Genomic DNA, 15,381 nt, shown 5'->3' on the forward strand with positions numbered 1-15,381 from the left:
CGAGGGCGGCCGGGGACAAGGGACCCCGGCCTGCGGAGCGCGGGGAGACGGCGGCGATCGCCCCCGGCCTCCCCGCACCCTCTTTCCCGGCTCTGCAGCGCTGGTGGCGGTGGATTTCCCTGTTGAGGAGAGTTGTTCCCCGCGTCCGACCCGTGCACGGCCGGCTGCTGGGGCGAGAGCTGTGCGGGGCTGAGCGCGTGTCCTCCTCCGGCCCGCCGGAGCCGGGCTCCGATCCTGCCGCTCTGCGACCACCGACCACCGGCTCGCGCGGCCCAGCCTGGCCTGGAGGGCACCTGGTTCTTCTGCGGCCACCATGGCCGGGGGCTGCGGAGACGCGGGAGTGCAAGATAACGTGAATTTTCCATGGACCCTTTGAAGTGCCCCCCTTCCTACGATGACGGACAAGGTGGTTTGCTTCTCCTGAGCTCACAGTCTAGCGAGGGGGTAACGGGGAGGAGGCAGGGGAGCGTGGGCGTGTTGACTTCGGGAGTTAGCTCTAGAATCCAAGCCGTTGTCATCAGCCTTATCGTTGCATTCGGGAAGGGCCTTTCAGCGGTGAGGTCTGCAGCCCCTGCACAGAGCAAAGAGCGGATCTGCATTTTCTCAAGACCCAGGCAGCAGACGGGACTAAGGAGGAGCCTGTTGGGACCCAAAGAGGGTGGTGAGGAGAGAAAGAGGGCAAGAGAGGAGAGGAGAGAGCGGTGGCAAAGAGGCGTTGCTGAAGACATGTTTAGGAGGTCGTAGAACCAGGCTTGGTGCAGGGTTGAAGCGGCGGGAGGGTGCCAAGGTTTCTGGGTAACTGGATGAATGATCATGCTGTCCCCCTAAGGGTCCCCCGAACCCCCAGAGATAATCACTTTGGGAGGTGCTGGGACAATGATGGTGTGTTCGGCTTTTTTTTTTTTTTCTTTAAGATTGGTTTATTTTGGGCCTGGCAGTGTGGCCTAATGGCCAAGGCTCTCGCCTTGAACGCACCAGGATCCCATATGGTCGCCGGCTCTAATCCCGGCAGCTCCACTTCCTCTCTATCTCTCCTCTCTGTATACCTGACTTTGTAATAAAAGTAAAATAAATTTAAAAAAATGGTTTATTTTTATTTGAAAGGCAGATTTACAGAGAGGAGAGACAGATCTTCTATCTGCTGGTTCACTCCCCAAATGGCCACAATTGCCGGAGCTGAGCCGATCTGAAGCCAGGAGCCAGGAGCTCTTCCGGGTCTCCCATGTGGGTGCAGGGTCCCAAGGCCTTGGGCCTTCCTCGACTGCTCTTCCAGGCCACAGGCAGGGAGCTGGATGGGAAGTGGGGCTGCCGGGACATGAACTAGCACTTACATGGTATCTTCATGCAAGCAAGGTGAGGACCTCAGCCACTAGGCTACCACTCCAGGCCCCTCATCTGGTTTACATGACCTAACCCTCCACCATGTCCAGCCTCAGCTCTTGCCACTCATCTTTGCATCCTCTGAGTGCAGCTGCATGTGTCTGTAGTTCCCTGAGTCCGCACAGCAGCCTCTGTACATGCTGTTCCCGGCTTTGTGTCTTTGCTTTTCCTACCCCTCCTCTACTGGGGTCAAGTATCTCCCCATCAGCAAAGCCTCCCCTGCAGTGAGCTGAGGCACGCTGCACTGTCACCTCTCACAAGTGTCCAGCTCTCAGTGATTATTGAATAAATGGTTATTCATCTGTAAATTTCCAGCGTGGCACTTCACTCAAGGAATGCTTATGGAATGAAGGCTGTTGGTTAGGAATGCTGGGTTGTGCTTGGTGGTGTAGGTAGTTAGGAAGCTGTGCTTCCAATAACCCCGAGGTAGGGACGGTACTTTATGGTGGAATTGGCTGGCAGCGTGTCAGAGGGAGCTGAGGGGTCATCTGAATTTCCTCTCAGCTTTGATTTCTTCTCTGCAGGCGTGGGTTGGAAGTGGAGCCTGTCCACCAACCCGAAGGCCACCAGCATCATGTGGTTATTAACTGCTCTTCGTTCCCCAATTGATGCCTCCCAGAAAAAAACGCCCGCCACGGTGTCAGAAAGCCCCGCTGCTATTCCACCAACAACCACTGGAGGGCGCCAAGCACCACTATGGATCTCAGCCTCCTCCGGTGGTCACCCACACCCGTCAGGTGCCCAGCAAGCCCATTGACCACAGCACCATCACTTCCTGGGTAGGCCTGTGAGATTATTTTGCCTTTTATTCCACTATACTTATTAAAATTCTAATTTTTCTGCTTTGCAACCAGGACCTCCAAAGAATGAGAATACTCATGGGTACAGGTCAGGGAAACAATGTGGTCAGCTCTGTTCTCTGGTACATCTTCTGTCTCCATTCAGACTGAGGTGTAGGTGGGCTATAATTGAAGTTTCCTTGGCTCCTCCTACCCCCATACTTTCTCTGAAAGAGTTCAGTGTTCGCCACCCAGGAGCTGCCTGAGAAAGCTAGAAGGATGACAGAATATGTAAAAATGTCTCCCCTGCACATCATGTGAAAGGTGGAGTATGTAGATACTGTCTGGATTGAAGTACAGTCCACAGAAAGGGCCTGTATCATATTCTGATAGTTTGAAAGCCCTGGGAAGGGGCAGGCGTTTGGCAGCTGAGAGGCTGCTTGGGATAGCTGCATCCCGTGTCATAGTGTCGCCTCTAAGGTCGCAGCTCTGCTTCCAATCCCAGTTTCCTGTCAGCGCCCCTCCTCCTCTTCCAGGAAGCAGCATGTGGTCGCTTAAAGTGTTGGTTTCTGGGGCTAGCATAAAGAGTAAAATTGTGGGCCCGGAGGCGTGGCCTAGTGGCTAAAGTCCTCGCCTTGAACGCACCGGGATCCCATATGGGCGCCGGTTCTAATCCCGGCAGCTCCACTTCCCATCCAGCTCCCTGCTTGTGGCCTGGGAAGGCAGTTGAGGACGGCCCAATGCATTGGGACACTGCACCCGCGTGGGAGACCCGGAAGAGGTTCCAGGTACCCGGCTTCGGATCGGCGCACCGGCCCGTTGCGGCTCACTTGGGGAGTGAATCATCGGACGGAAGATCTTCCTCTCTGTCTCTCCTCCTCTCTGTATATCTGGCTGTAATAAAATGAATAAATCTTTAAAAAAAAAAAAAAAAAAAAGAGTAAAATTGTGGGCCCAGCATGGTAGCCTAGTGGCTGAGGTCCTTGCCTTGTGGACGCCGGTTCTGGTCCCACCCATGAGGAAAGTGAAGTCAGAGAGACTGAGTAACTTGCCCAAAGCTCACGGCCTTCTGGTATGTCGGCGAACACTCGTTTTTGTGTTGTGTCCATTACTGATGTGGACTCCCCTGTAGGATTCCGGTCATTAGGTATACTTTCTCTGGCTAGTCCTTGCCAGGTGGCTTGTTTCACCCATTTGCTTTTTTGTTTTTTTTTCTTTCCTTTTAAATCCTTAGATATCACCTCAGTTTGATACAGCAGCAGAAAGCTGCTTCCCAGCACACCAGAAACAACCCTGCAACCCAAGAAGACAATCAAGTCGGAAAGTCACCACGTCCAAGTTTCCACATCTAACTTTTGAGAGTCCACCACCTTCTTCCAGCTCAGAAACCCTGGAGAGCCCCTTCAGCAAGGAGCCAGAAAAGGAAGCTTCCAGAAGGCCCTTGGTTCCGTTGCTCAGTCCCCAGAGCTGTGGCGAGCTGTCTGTGAATTCCCTTGGGAGCTTCCCTCATATGTTCCTTCCTCCTGACATCCAGACCCCAGACTCGTCTTCCACGAGGGGAGAGCCCCTTCCCCCCACCCAGAAGGAGAACAGGCATCCAGGCCTCCCCCTTCACCTCGCTACCCCCGGCAGCCCGGAGCCGGGGCCTGTGCTGGTCCAGGACACCCCCGAAGAGAAGTACGGGGTGAAGGTCACGTGGAGGAGACGCCGGCACCTGCTTGCTTACCTCACGGAGACGGGGAAGCTGAGCAGAAGCCAGTTCTTTGTGAAGAATTGACTGGCTTCCCCAGCAGCTGCCCCCTCTTCAACAGCCTTAAGAATTGCTGCTGTCACTTTTTGGCACGCAGGCGACCGTTTCTGTAGAATAAAATGGAAGCCACATTAGCAGGAAAAAAAATTGAACTGAAGCCCAGAGGCCTGAGGGAATTCAATTCCCAATTGGCTTTTTAAGACACTTTTGCAGTAAAGAGTGGAGTTCAGTGTCACAAACTGTTCATATTTTTCCTCACATTAGCTGTTTAAAAAGTTTTTTAAATATCCTGAGACTGTTTAAAATGTATGTAGATAGATGGTTGCAGAAAGTTTAGAGTGCTCGGCTCCTGCCGGCGGTGTGGCGGTGTTGCGCATCGCCCGAGGTCTGTGTGCGAGGGGTCTGTCACTGCTCCTCATCCTTCAACCTCCGCCCTCAAACTCATCCACATTTGTTTTTTCCTGGTTGCAGACAGAAAAATGTATTTGTGAAGGGACTAGGTGAGTGGGGAAGAAGAGGGAAAGCACAGTACCTCCTGAGAGAAAGCCAGGAGTGGGGTGCCTCTCAAAAGGAGAGACACCCCAAACTAATCCCTAGGTCTGAGTATCTGCTCTGAGGCCCAGTGTCAACTTCCTCGGAGACTTGAAGGACAGGAGAGGTCAAAGCAAGGCCTGTGACCTTGCAGTGGCTGACTGCCACCTCTGACCTTGGCTCACGTGCGGGTAGAGCAAGACGCGAAGGGGCAGCCAGCCCTGCTTCAGGGAACAGTGGGGTCAGAGCTGAGAGGGACCCTCTGGTGGGTCACTTAGAATTTTGCTGTGTTTCCAATCTGTTCCCACCCCCCAGAAATCGCAAGTATTAACTAGCGTATGAAATTGGTTTCTTACAGTAACTGTTTAGATGGGGTGTGTGTATATGTATGCATAAATAAACATGGACCCTTTGGAATGCAGCTTCCTGTAATTAACGCAGATCTGGCCAGTTGACACATGCCATTTGGCTGGTACAAACAGCATCACATTCAAGCCTGTTCATTGAAGTCAGGAACCCAGTCCCAGCGAGACAAGCGGGTATTATTCTGCTTATTTTATAGATGGGATTTTTAAAACACAAAGTGAGTCATGTTCAGAGTCACATGTAAGTGCAGTGCTCTACTAGTTTGTGCCAAATTCTATGCCTTTTAAAGATTTATTTTTTTTTATTTTATTATTTGTACTATTATTTATTTATTAAAGATTTATTTATTATCGGCTGGTGCTGAGTCGATCCAAAGCCAGGAGCCAGGAACTTCTCCCAGGTCTCCCACGCGGGTGCAGAGTCCCAAGGCTTTGGGCCGTCCTCAACTGCTTTCCCAGGCCACAAGCAGGGAGCTGGATGGGAAGCGGGGCTGATGGGATTAGAAACACACCGATATGGGATGCCTCTGCATTCAAGGTGAAGACTTCAGTCGCTAGGCCAACGTGCTGGGCCCACCTTTTAGTATTTTTGAAAAATTTATGTTTGAAAGGCAACAGTGATAGATCTTTCATCAGCTGGTTCGCTCTCCCAAATGGCTATTGTGCCCAGGGATGTCCCAGATCAAAGCTGGGAGCCGGGAGCCGGGAGCCAGGAGCCAGGGTCGCGTGCCTGAGTCCCCGGCACTTGTGTTGCAGTTTCCAGACATAGCAGCAGGGAACTGGCTCTTCCTAATGATGCTAACCTGGGGAGTACAACTATCCTTGCTGCTCCGAGAGACCAGCTCCTCCTAAAAGTTTAACTGATGCAGAAAGCACTTTGAGCTTGGAAAGTGCTAGAACGTGAACGTGCAGCAGCTCCTCAAAGTGTTGACAGCAGGGCCTGGTGCAGTGGCCTAGCAGCTAAAGTCTTGCCTTGAATCCCTTTTGTGCCCTGGTCCTAATCCCGGCAGCCCCACTTCCCATCTGGTTCCCTGCTTGTGGCCTGGGAAATCAGTCAAAAGCCTTGGAACCCTGCACCAGCGTGGGAGACCCAGAAGAAGTTCCTGGCTCCTAGCTTCGGATCAGCACTGCTCTGGGCGTCGCGGTTACTTGGGGAGTGAATCTTCGGGCAGAAGATCTTCCTGTCTCTCCTCCTCTATGTATATCTGACTTTGCGATAAAAAAAATAAAATAAATCTTTAAAAAACAACAACAAAGAACACCTAATCTGCAGATCTGATATTGGGGCCCCACCTGCAGTTGCCTTGGCTGGGCCACAGCGCAGGGCAGTCCTCCAGTAGGTAGCACGTCCCATCATGTGATATTTGAAGTTGGTCTCTAGGCAGTAGAGCGGTGGATGGAAAGTTCCTTTGGGTCCTCCGTGTGCACGGCTAAGCAAGGGCCTAAAAGCTTTGGGAGGTTTGTGTTGAGTAAGGATAGCAGGGCAGTTCCAGGAAGCCCTCCGGTCTTGGGGAAGAGGCCGACCTGCGCAACCGGCCTGAGTGCAGGCGCGGGAGAGCCACTCCCTCAGTGGGCAGCACACGGGGCGAGGGGCCCGACTTGCCTGCGGGTGCCCAGGCGCGCAGCGGCTGCCAACACATCCCGGGCTCGGTCCCTGCCCAGCCGGCCGCTCGAGGAGAACCAGCCCAGTCCCGTCTTCCCCCAGCTGGCGCAGGCGCCTTAACTCCGGGATTCCTCACGCCCCTTAGGAGTCCTCCAGCAACGCCGGCTGGCGGCAGCAGCCAGTGAGAGAGGAGCGGCCGGCGAGAAACCCAATAAACGCCAGCGACAGTGCGCGGTGTGGTGGCCAGGGGGTGGGGCCCAGAGGACGGGCAGACTTGCCAACCTAGCCGCGGCGTCTCGGGGTCTTCGTCTGGCGTCTTCGGTGTCTGGTCCCGAGAGCCGGCTATGGAGGCGCCGCGCTGTGGAATGACACCCCGCGGGTACAGGTCAGAGAGGGACGGGGCTGGTCGCGGGCGGAGGGACGAAGCGCCAAGGCGGAGGTCCAGTCTAGGAGCTGGGGGAGGGGGCTGGGAGAGGGGCGCTCATTCCCCAACTTCCGATCTAGGACCCCCCTCCCCCCCATACTTACCCTCCTGCGTAAAGAAAGGCATCGGGGAGCGCAAACTCTGCAGCCCTGCGACTGCACAGAAGGGAGCTCTTTGTGGCCGGTCCCGTTCAGGTTCTTGGAGCTCGCTTGGTTACCAAAAGTGGGGTCTCTGTCATCGGGGCCGCAGAACAAGTTTTGGGGATACAGGGAAGAGGAAGTTTAAATCACCGGTGGATGAAGCGGGTAGCAGACCTAGGTTCCAACAACTCTGTGTCCAGTTGGGCTTTTATTAAGAACGCAAAAGATTGGATGGATTGCTGAGACGTGGCTGATGGCAAGTCGGGAAAACACGGGCGCTGTGAGGATAACAGGATGTGTTGCCAGGGTCCGTGGCCGCCGCAGTTTCCTGAGAAACTTGCTGGATGCTGGATGGCTTGACTTTTTGGCATTGCAGAGTGTTTGCAGTTTCGCAGCTTGCAGAACGGTGTCTGGCTGGGGATCAGAATTCAGAGATTTGCATGTCTCCCTAACCAGGAGGAAACCCACTGAGCCTCGAGTGGGTGTTCTGTGGTGCCCCTGAGTTCATTCAGACCCCCGAACATTGTGTGTGGGTAAATACCATTCTCTACTGGTCCTACAGACCCCAGGGGAGGGAGGGATGGCTTTGCCCCTTCAGCGGATTGTGCCCAAGGCTGGAGTTCACCCCTAGTTCCTTACAAGCTTGGTCCTTAGCCTTTGTGCGTTAGAATATGAAAAGAAAGATGCAGTCCACTTGGCTTGCAGGCTCCCCCCCATCCCACTTAGCCGCTGTGCCCTGCCCTGTCCCCAGGGGGGCGAAGTGGAGTGGAGGGTGGTATTTAGTCATTTGCTGCCCTGCCTTTGCTTTTGGCAGGCAGTGCCGAGTTCTGGAATGGCGGCCCAGGACTGTAATTGGGAAGCTGTTGATTTGCTGCTCTGCTTTCCAGTGGCTGTCTCCGGCCTCATTTTCAGATGTACCCTCCCGCCTTTGCCCCCACTGCCTTTTATTTTTTGTTTTGCTGTCTCTGCCTGAGGGGAGAGCCCAGAACAGGATTGGAAAGGCAGCCTGTGGGTTTTCTGGTGAATGAAGCCAATGAACAGGTTAATGGCTTAAAACTCTGGAACTGATTTTCAGTTCTACAGGCCATCCCTAGCACTTGCCTTTATCAGGCAAAGCAAACATTTGGCACTTAAGGATTTTGTCCCATGCTTACTTAACTGGTAGACATGTAAACAATTCTAAACTTTTATGTCACAAAGGAGAGGCTTAGGTAGAGAATCACCCTTTCCCTCCTTCACCAAGTTCAAGTTCAGTTTGTGATCCCTGCTCCACGTTTTGCCCCCTCCAAGTCCGGAGAACAAAAACCGAATCCACGTTTTTAAGTGCTGCGTGGAGGTGAAGTGGGTATTTGGGCATCTCTGGTTGGGTCCAAACAGTTGTTGTTCAGTTGTGGACCATCCATATTTAACTGGATGTACTTTAACTAACACATGTCCCGAGTACCAGATGTTTGATGTGACTCATGATTTGGGGAAAAGGAAAAAGGAGAAGGGAACTTGCCTCTGACTTTAGAGCCAGCAAAACAAAAACACTTTCCTGCTGGAGCCCTCCTCCCCGCCTCATTTCTTCCCAGAGAAACTTGCCCCTGCGTTTTGAAACTTGACATCAAAGGAGGTGTGTGAGTCACCGATTCTGCTGGCCTGGGGAACTTTCCCGTACATTCTGCAGCTGTCTACAGCTCCAAGGGAGGTGATGTCTCTTGCTCTTTCAGCTGCAGGTCGTGTGTTTAGTGTTCTTTGACAGATGTTGACAGTGTTAATACTTCACCGTGTGAAGGTAACATCTGGCTTCTAGGGACAGACACGGTGGCTCGACAGGCTAATCCTTCGCTTTGCAGCGCTGGCATTCCAATAGCAACAGCCGGTTCGTGTCCCAGCTGCTTCACTTGCCATCCAGCTCCCTGCATATGACCTGAGAAAGCAGTGGAGAATGACCATCCCCTTGGGCCCCTGTACTCATGTGCGTGACCCAGAAGTTCCTGGCTTCAGATTGGCTCAACCCCAGCCGTAGCAGCCACTTGGGGAGTGAGCCAGCGGGTGGAAGATCTTTCTCTGTCTCTTTCCTTCACTCTGTAAATCTGCCTTTCCCATAAAATAAAAGTATTGATCTTTTTTTAAAAATCAGAATTTTAGATTTGCTGTGATGTTCATTTGTCTCGGAGTGACGTGACTGTTGAAAAGGAAACCCCCTCATGGGAAAACAGAGTGGAGGAACTGCTGGCAGGTGGATTGTAGCCACCTCTCCCCTGCCCGATGGCCGTTGGAAGCAGTGTTCCAGAGTGTTTGGGAAGCTTTGCGTTCTGTGTGTTGGGTGGTGGAGGTTGGCCTGGAGATAGAGAATAGGGCGTAGGGAGCCTTGCAACCCGAGCCCTTCCTGGCTTTTGTTAGTGATACAGAACTGACGTGGGGTGACCTTGTGACCCGGAGTTGTCTAAGAAACGTCCTGGGCTCCACCATGAAGTGGAGACGAGTCACCACTGGCGGTTATGTCCTGGCCACTCTTCCTCCTCGTGATGTCTGACCGATAAGCGTGTTTTTGTTTTTTTATTCCCTCATGTGAAGGCCACTTCATGCATTTCTTGTCTTTCAAGGTTGCAGGCAGGCAGATGTAGCCATCCTTGGGGATGGTGTTAATTTGTGCCTTCCCTTAGCTCATGGAAAACCCTGCCTCTGCGGTCTTCCCTGCGCTGTGTCTGGGTGAAAGAAAAACTCAGTGTCTTCTGACTCAGAGGAAAGGAATGCCCGAGCTCTCCAGGAGGAGTGGAAGCCGCCTGGCTTCCTGGGACTGGCGCTTTGGAGGACCAGAAGGGGTCTGGGTAATAGTTTCCTTTGGTTCCATCTCTGAAGCAGCTCAGCAATAGAATTGTCTTTTTTTTTTTTTTCAATGGAAACTTCCCAGTTTGGTGCTTTTTCTGTTCATGAGAAATATACTGTTAGGAACATTAGAGCTCTTTTTTGATTTATTTTTATTGGAAAGTCAGATGTAATGAAAGGAGAGACAAAGACAAAGATCTTCCGTCCTTTGATTCACTCCCCAAGTGACCACAACGGCTGGAGCTGAGTTGATCTGAAGTCAGGAGGAGCCAGGAGCCAGGAGTTTCCTCCAGGTCTCCCATGCAGGTGCAGGGTCCCAAGGCCTTGGGCCGTCCTTGACTGCTTTCCCAGGCCACAGGCAGGGAGCTGGATGGGAAGTGGAGCTGCCAGGACACGAACTGAAGCCCATATGAATACTTTTCCTATTAAGTTGACTCCTTTATCAATTTATTTGAGAAAGATAAGCTACCCTTTTCTCCTGTGTTTGTTTTCTCAACTATAAGTAAATGCTAAGACAGAGAACCGCCCGTTGGTGATGTTACAGGGGGCATTGTGGCTATTGAAGGAAATGTCCATTCATAATCATAGAATCCTTAAAACTTTATTAAATGCTTGGAGCTATTTGGTAATCTGGTACATTGGGTATGACTTAGACTAATAAGGGAATAAGTAATATTTTAAACGATTTATTGATTGGACCTGGAGTGATAGTTCAATTGGCCAATCATCCCCCTTCAAGTGCCAGGATCCCATACGGGTGCCAGTTCATTTCGCAGCTGCTCCATTTCCCTTCCAGCTATGGCCTGAGAAGGCAATGCAGGATGGCCTTTGGGACACTGCATCCGTGTGGGACACCTGGAAGAAGTTCCAGGCCCCTGATTGGCTCAGATTTGGTCATTTGGGGAGTGAATCAGTGAATGGAAGATTTTGTCGTCTCTCCACTGCTCTCCCAGGCCACAGACAGGGAGCCAGGAACTTCTTGGTCTCCCACGAGGGTGCAGAGTCCCAAGGTTTGGGGCCATCTTTGACTGCTTTCCCAGGCCGTAAGTAGAGAGCTAGGTGGGAAGTGGAGCTGCCGGGACATGAACTAGCACTCATGAGATCCCGGCACATGCAAGGCGAGGACTTTAACCACTAGGATATCATCAGTGTTTTTCTTAAAAAGTTATTTATTAATTTAAAAAGCAAATTTAAAGAGGGGGAGCGGGGAATCTTCCATCCCCTGGTTCAGGGAAATAGCGTCTGTATTGGATGCCACTGCTAGCAGGTGGAGGAGTAACCTGTTGACTCACCCTCCTGGCCCCTCATCTGGCGATTCTTAGATATGGAGGTGAACGGGGTGATGAGCAGGGTCATCCTTGTAGCAAACTTTCACCAAATAGTTTTTAGATAAAATAAGTCATACAGGGGGAATGCAGAGAAAATTTTGGTGTCCAGAAACAAATTCGGCTGGGATGGCACACATTCTCGGAAAATTCTATTGCTGTGATCTGCACATTGGTGAAGGCCTTGTTGGTTTGTTCGACTGTGACTTTGGCTGTAACTGAAGAATAGTTCAAAAGCATGGTGTTCTGCCACACTTGCTAGATCTTTCTCCAATCTATAGCGTGCAAATAGGAAGTCTAAGAGAAGTACCAGTTCCATCCATTCTGTTCTGTGAGAAATCCTTCTATTTCATATTGATTTACTAATTAGTCTTGGTTAAGCTTGCTATAATAACTTTATTTGAAATGAAGGAAAAGGGAACATTGAAGGGGAAAAATGCAAATTCAGGAATATCATATTCTAGTTCAGATTAGAACTATTCATTTAGTTTGAATGTAAATACATAAAACCTGTTCCTCCCCAGTTAGAATTTCTACTTGGAGGGAACTGGCATAGTGGCTCAAGAGGCTAATCCTCCGCCTTGCATTACTAGCATCCTATATGGATACCGGTTGTGGTCCCAACTGTTCTGTCTCCTATCCAGCTCCATGCTTGTGGTCTGTGAAGGCAGCAGAAGATAACCTGGGTCCCTGGGCCCCTATACCTGTGTGGGAGGCCTGGAGGAGGCTCCTGGCTCCTGGCTTCAGATCAGCTCAGCTCCATCCATTAATGGCCATTTGAGGAGTGAACTGGCAGATGAACGATCTTTGTCTCTGTCTCTTTCTCTCTGGAAATCTGTCTTTTTCCTAAATTTCCAATAAAGAGAAATAATTTTTAAAAATGGCCTGTAAGAGTAGGAGGTATGCGACTGGTAAGAAGAGGTAACTTCTGTTAATTGTCCCTTAACCTTCAGGTTGAAGAGCTTTGATCCCACCTGCTAATTTGGAGTGTCTGGTTAGCTTGCCCAGGCTTGATGGCAGGAGCTCAAGGGTGTCTAGAAGGTGCTGGAATCACACCTGGCATCACACTGCTTTCTTCCCAGAGAGGTCTGAAGGGAAGTTACACCTTTGGCAGGTAGTTGGGCACAAAGAATCTTGGTGCTAGGAAGCCGATTCCAAGCTGCTGTGTGCCCATGTCCGCGGAGCCATGCAGCGGTAAACCAACAAGCCACCAGTAGGTGCTTTGGCGAGTTTGTGCCAAGTGCAGCACCAGCCAGCCCTGCTGTGTAGTCACGGACTTTGTCTTGTTAACTGAGAGCCCGAGAGCTGCCTCAGCCCCGCTCCGTACTTCGCTTATGCCGAAAACGCCAAGTCACAACCTAAAATCCTCCATCAGCAAATTGCTGAGACTAGAATGGCTTCGGAGAAGGGGGAAAGAATGTCTGGAAGGGTTTGTTTTTATCATCTGAAGGCAGTTGTTTGATTCGGTTTGATTTTCTAAAAATATCTATTTTTATTGGAAAGGCAGATTTACAGAGAGGAGAGACGGAGAGGAAGATCTTCCACCTGCTGGTTCACTCCCCAAATGGCCACAGCAGCTAGAGCTGAGTTGATGAGGAGCCAGGGATGTCCTCCAGGTCTCCCAAAGGGCACAGGGTCCCAAGGCTTTGAGCCATCCTCTCCTGCTTTTCCAGGTCAGGTCACAAGCAGGGAGCTAGATAGGAAGTGGAGCAACCGGGACACAAACTGGTGCCTTTGTAAAATCCACAAGCAGGGAGCTGGAAGGGGAGTGGAGTAACTGGGATATGAACCGGCGTCCATAGGGATCCTGGCACGTGCAAGGCAAGGACTTTAGCCACTCTGGATGTGATTTTGAAGGGATTTTTTAATCCCCCCCACACACACTTTTTTTCCTTCCTTTTACAGTGTCTTTGAAGATGAAACAATGCGGCTTCGACAGCTAAAACTGGACAATCAGGTGAGTCTGCTCTGGAGAGCCGGGCGGACGATGACATGGGCTGCCAGAACGAAGGTCCTTGTCCCCAAAGCTTGGCTACATTTGGAAGGAAGAGGCTCTGATGGTCAACCTTGGTCAGGAAACATTGTCTGGAGTTGGTGGGCGCTGAACCAAAGCCCTAGGTAGTGAGGTTGCCCCCAGTGACACTGACCTTGACTTTTATGATCATTGAAAATTAGAAGAATGTTCACATTGTACTTCTCTGTAGTGATTTGGTCCTGCCACTTTAAAAAACCTCGCTACTGGGCCCTGTGTGGTAGCCTAGTGGCTAAAGTCCTTACTTTGTATGCGCTGGGATCCCATATGGGTGCCGATTTGTGTGTCCCTGTGGGTCCCCTTCCCATCCGGCTCCGTGCCCGTGGCCTGGGAAAGCAGCAGAAGATGACCCAGGGCCTTGGGATCCTGTACCCACATGGGAAACCAGGAAGAAGTTCTTGGCTCCTGGCTTTGGGTTGGCTCAGTTCCAGCCGTTGTAGCCACTTGTGGAGTGAACCAGCAAACAGACGATCCTTCTCTGTCTCTTTCTCTCTGTAAATTTGACTTTCCAGTTTAAAAAAAAAAATTATTTAAGGAACCAGTGCTGTAGCATATTAGACTCAGCCTTTGGCTTTGATGATGGCATCCCATGGAGGTGCTGGTTCGAATACCAGCTGCTCCACTTCCAGTTCACCGTTCCTGCTAATGGCCTGGAAAACAGCAGAGAATAGCTCAAGTCCTTGGGCTCCTGCACCCACGTGGGAAACCCAGAAGAAGCTCCTGGGTCCTTGCTACAGACCAGTCCAGCTCTGGCCAGTGTGGTCACTTGGGGAGTAAAAGAGTAGATAGAAGATCTCTCTCTCTTCTCTCTGCCTCTCCTTCATTCTCTGTAACTCTGCCTTCCAAATAAAAATAAATAAAAAAAAATAGCCAAAGGTTTATTTGAAAGTTACGGGGAGAGGTGAGTGGACCAAGGGAGATCTTCCGTCTTCTCATTCCCATCCCATGATGGCCACAAAGTTCAGCTGAGCTGAAGCCCAGTTCTGATACAGAGGTTCTGCTTCTGCTACAGCTTCCTAATGGTCTGGGAAAAGCAGTGGAAGATGACCCTGTCACCCGTGAGGGACCCCAGATGAAGCTCCTTGTCAAGTTGTGGCCATTGCAGCCCTCTGGAGAGTAAATCAACAGATGGAGGAATTTTCTCTATCACTGTCTCCTTCTCTCTGTAACTCTTGACTTTCAAATCATAAATGCATCTTAAAAAAAAGAAAAATTCCAGGGTCCGTTACAGTAGCCTAGTGGCGAAGTCCTCGTCTTGCATGTGTGGGGATCCATATGGGCATCGGTTTATGTTCCGGCTGCTCTACTTCCTTTCCAACTCCCTGCTTGTGGCCTGGGAAAGCAGTAGAGGATGGCCAAAAGCCTTGGGACCCTGCACCCTCGTGGAAGATCCGGAAGAAACTCCTGGCTCTTGGCTGCGGATCAGCTCAGCTCTGGCCATTGTGACTACTTACAGAGTAGACCAGTGGATAGAAGATCTTCCTCTCTGTCCTTTCCTCTCTCTGGAAATCTGCCTTTCCAATAAAAATAAATAAATCTGTTAAAAAAAAATCTAGATAATTTGGGAGACAGAGAAACATCTCCTACCCATTGCTTCACTCACCAAGTAAATCCTGTGGTGCTGGACCAGGCCAAAGCTAGATGCCAGGAACTCCATCTGGGTGTCTTGTGCGGGTGGCAGGCAGCCAACAATCTACCTACAGGCAGACAGCTCGAGTTGGGACGAGAGCTGGGACTTGGACTCGGTCACTTTAATTTGGGATGGAGTGCCCAAGTGAGTGTCTTAGCTGCTGTCCTATGCCCGCCCCCTTATGATGTTTTGTAATTGAGGAAATTCTGTTGCTGTCGTCTACTTGTGAAGGATTATTAAGAACGAAGATGGCTAGCGTCTGTGGATGACTAAAAGTTTCTCCAAAGTTTTGTCATTTTTATGTTGGTAAAAATTGAAAATGGGACTCATGGCCAAAATAATGAGCTTAAAAGCAGAATTATCTAAATCTTGGAAAGAAACTTATTGTGACCATGCGGATGATTCTGATACATAAACACAAATACATATTTATCCTCCTCAACAAAGATCCGAGTAAATGTCTTAAGAAAAGTAGATTTTCTGCAGTCTGTTGCATAGAACATTTTAGGGAGGGCCCGGCGTGATAGCATAGTGGTTAAAGTCCTCGCCTTGCACACACCGGGATCCCATATGGGCGCCGGTTCTAATCCTGGCAGCCCTGCTTCCCA

General features: G+C 50.8%; 2 protein-coding genes across 7 annotated transcripts in view; both read left to right on the forward strand.

Moving 5' to 3' along the window:
• The first annotated feature begins 253 nt into the window (after positions 1 to 253).
• Positions 254 to 4,213, forward strand: RHNO1 (RAD9-HUS1-RAD1 interacting nuclear orphan 1). Its single transcript, XM_004596343.2, has 3 exons — positions 254 to 406; positions 1,905 to 2,159; positions 3,394 to 4,213. The coding sequence occupies exons 2-3, from the start codon at positions 1,989 to 1,991 to the stop codon at positions 3,934 to 3,936; spliced, it is 714 nt and encodes a 237-aa protein (XP_004596400.2). The 5' UTR covers positions 254 to 406; positions 1,905 to 1,988; the 3' UTR covers positions 3,937 to 4,213.
• A 2,519-nt stretch (positions 4,214 to 6,732) lies between these two features.
• Positions 6,733 to 15,381, forward strand: part of TEAD4 (TEA domain transcription factor 4) — an 82,647-nt gene continuing 73,998 nt past the window's right edge. For 5 of the 6 annotated variants that reach the window (XM_058655895.1, XM_058655898.1, XM_058655896.1 and 2 more), the window contains exons 1-2: positions 6,733 to 6,793; positions 13,017 to 13,068. In XM_058655895.1, the coding sequence (XP_058511878.1) occupies positions 6,753 to 6,793; positions 13,017 to 13,068 (93 nt within the window). In that variant the 5' untranslated portion in view covers positions 6,733 to 6,752. Of the gene's footprint in view, positions 6,794 to 13,016; positions 13,069 to 15,381 lie in introns of those variants that run through there. The other variant, XM_058655899.1, reaches the window with a different exon arrangement.

Source organism: Ochotona princeps, chromosome 27 (assembly GCF_030435755.1).
Source record: "Ochotona princeps isolate mOchPri1 chromosome 27, mOchPri1.hap1, whole genome shotgun sequence".
Classification (NCBI taxonomy): domain Eukaryota; kingdom Metazoa; phylum Chordata; class Mammalia; order Lagomorpha; family Ochotonidae; genus Ochotona; species Ochotona princeps.

What these genes read in the sequence shown, in the direction of transcription:
- RHNO1 (XM_004596343.2), top strand. Translation starts at nt 1,989, where the DNA reads ATGCCTCCCAGAAAAAAACGCCCGCCACGGTGTCAGAAAGCCCCGCTG. An exon ending in ACAGCACCATCACTTCCTGG is followed by an intron (nt 2,160 to 3,393) that starts GTAGGCCTGTGA and finishes TTAAATCCTTAG; the next exon opens with ATATCACCTCAGTTTGATAC.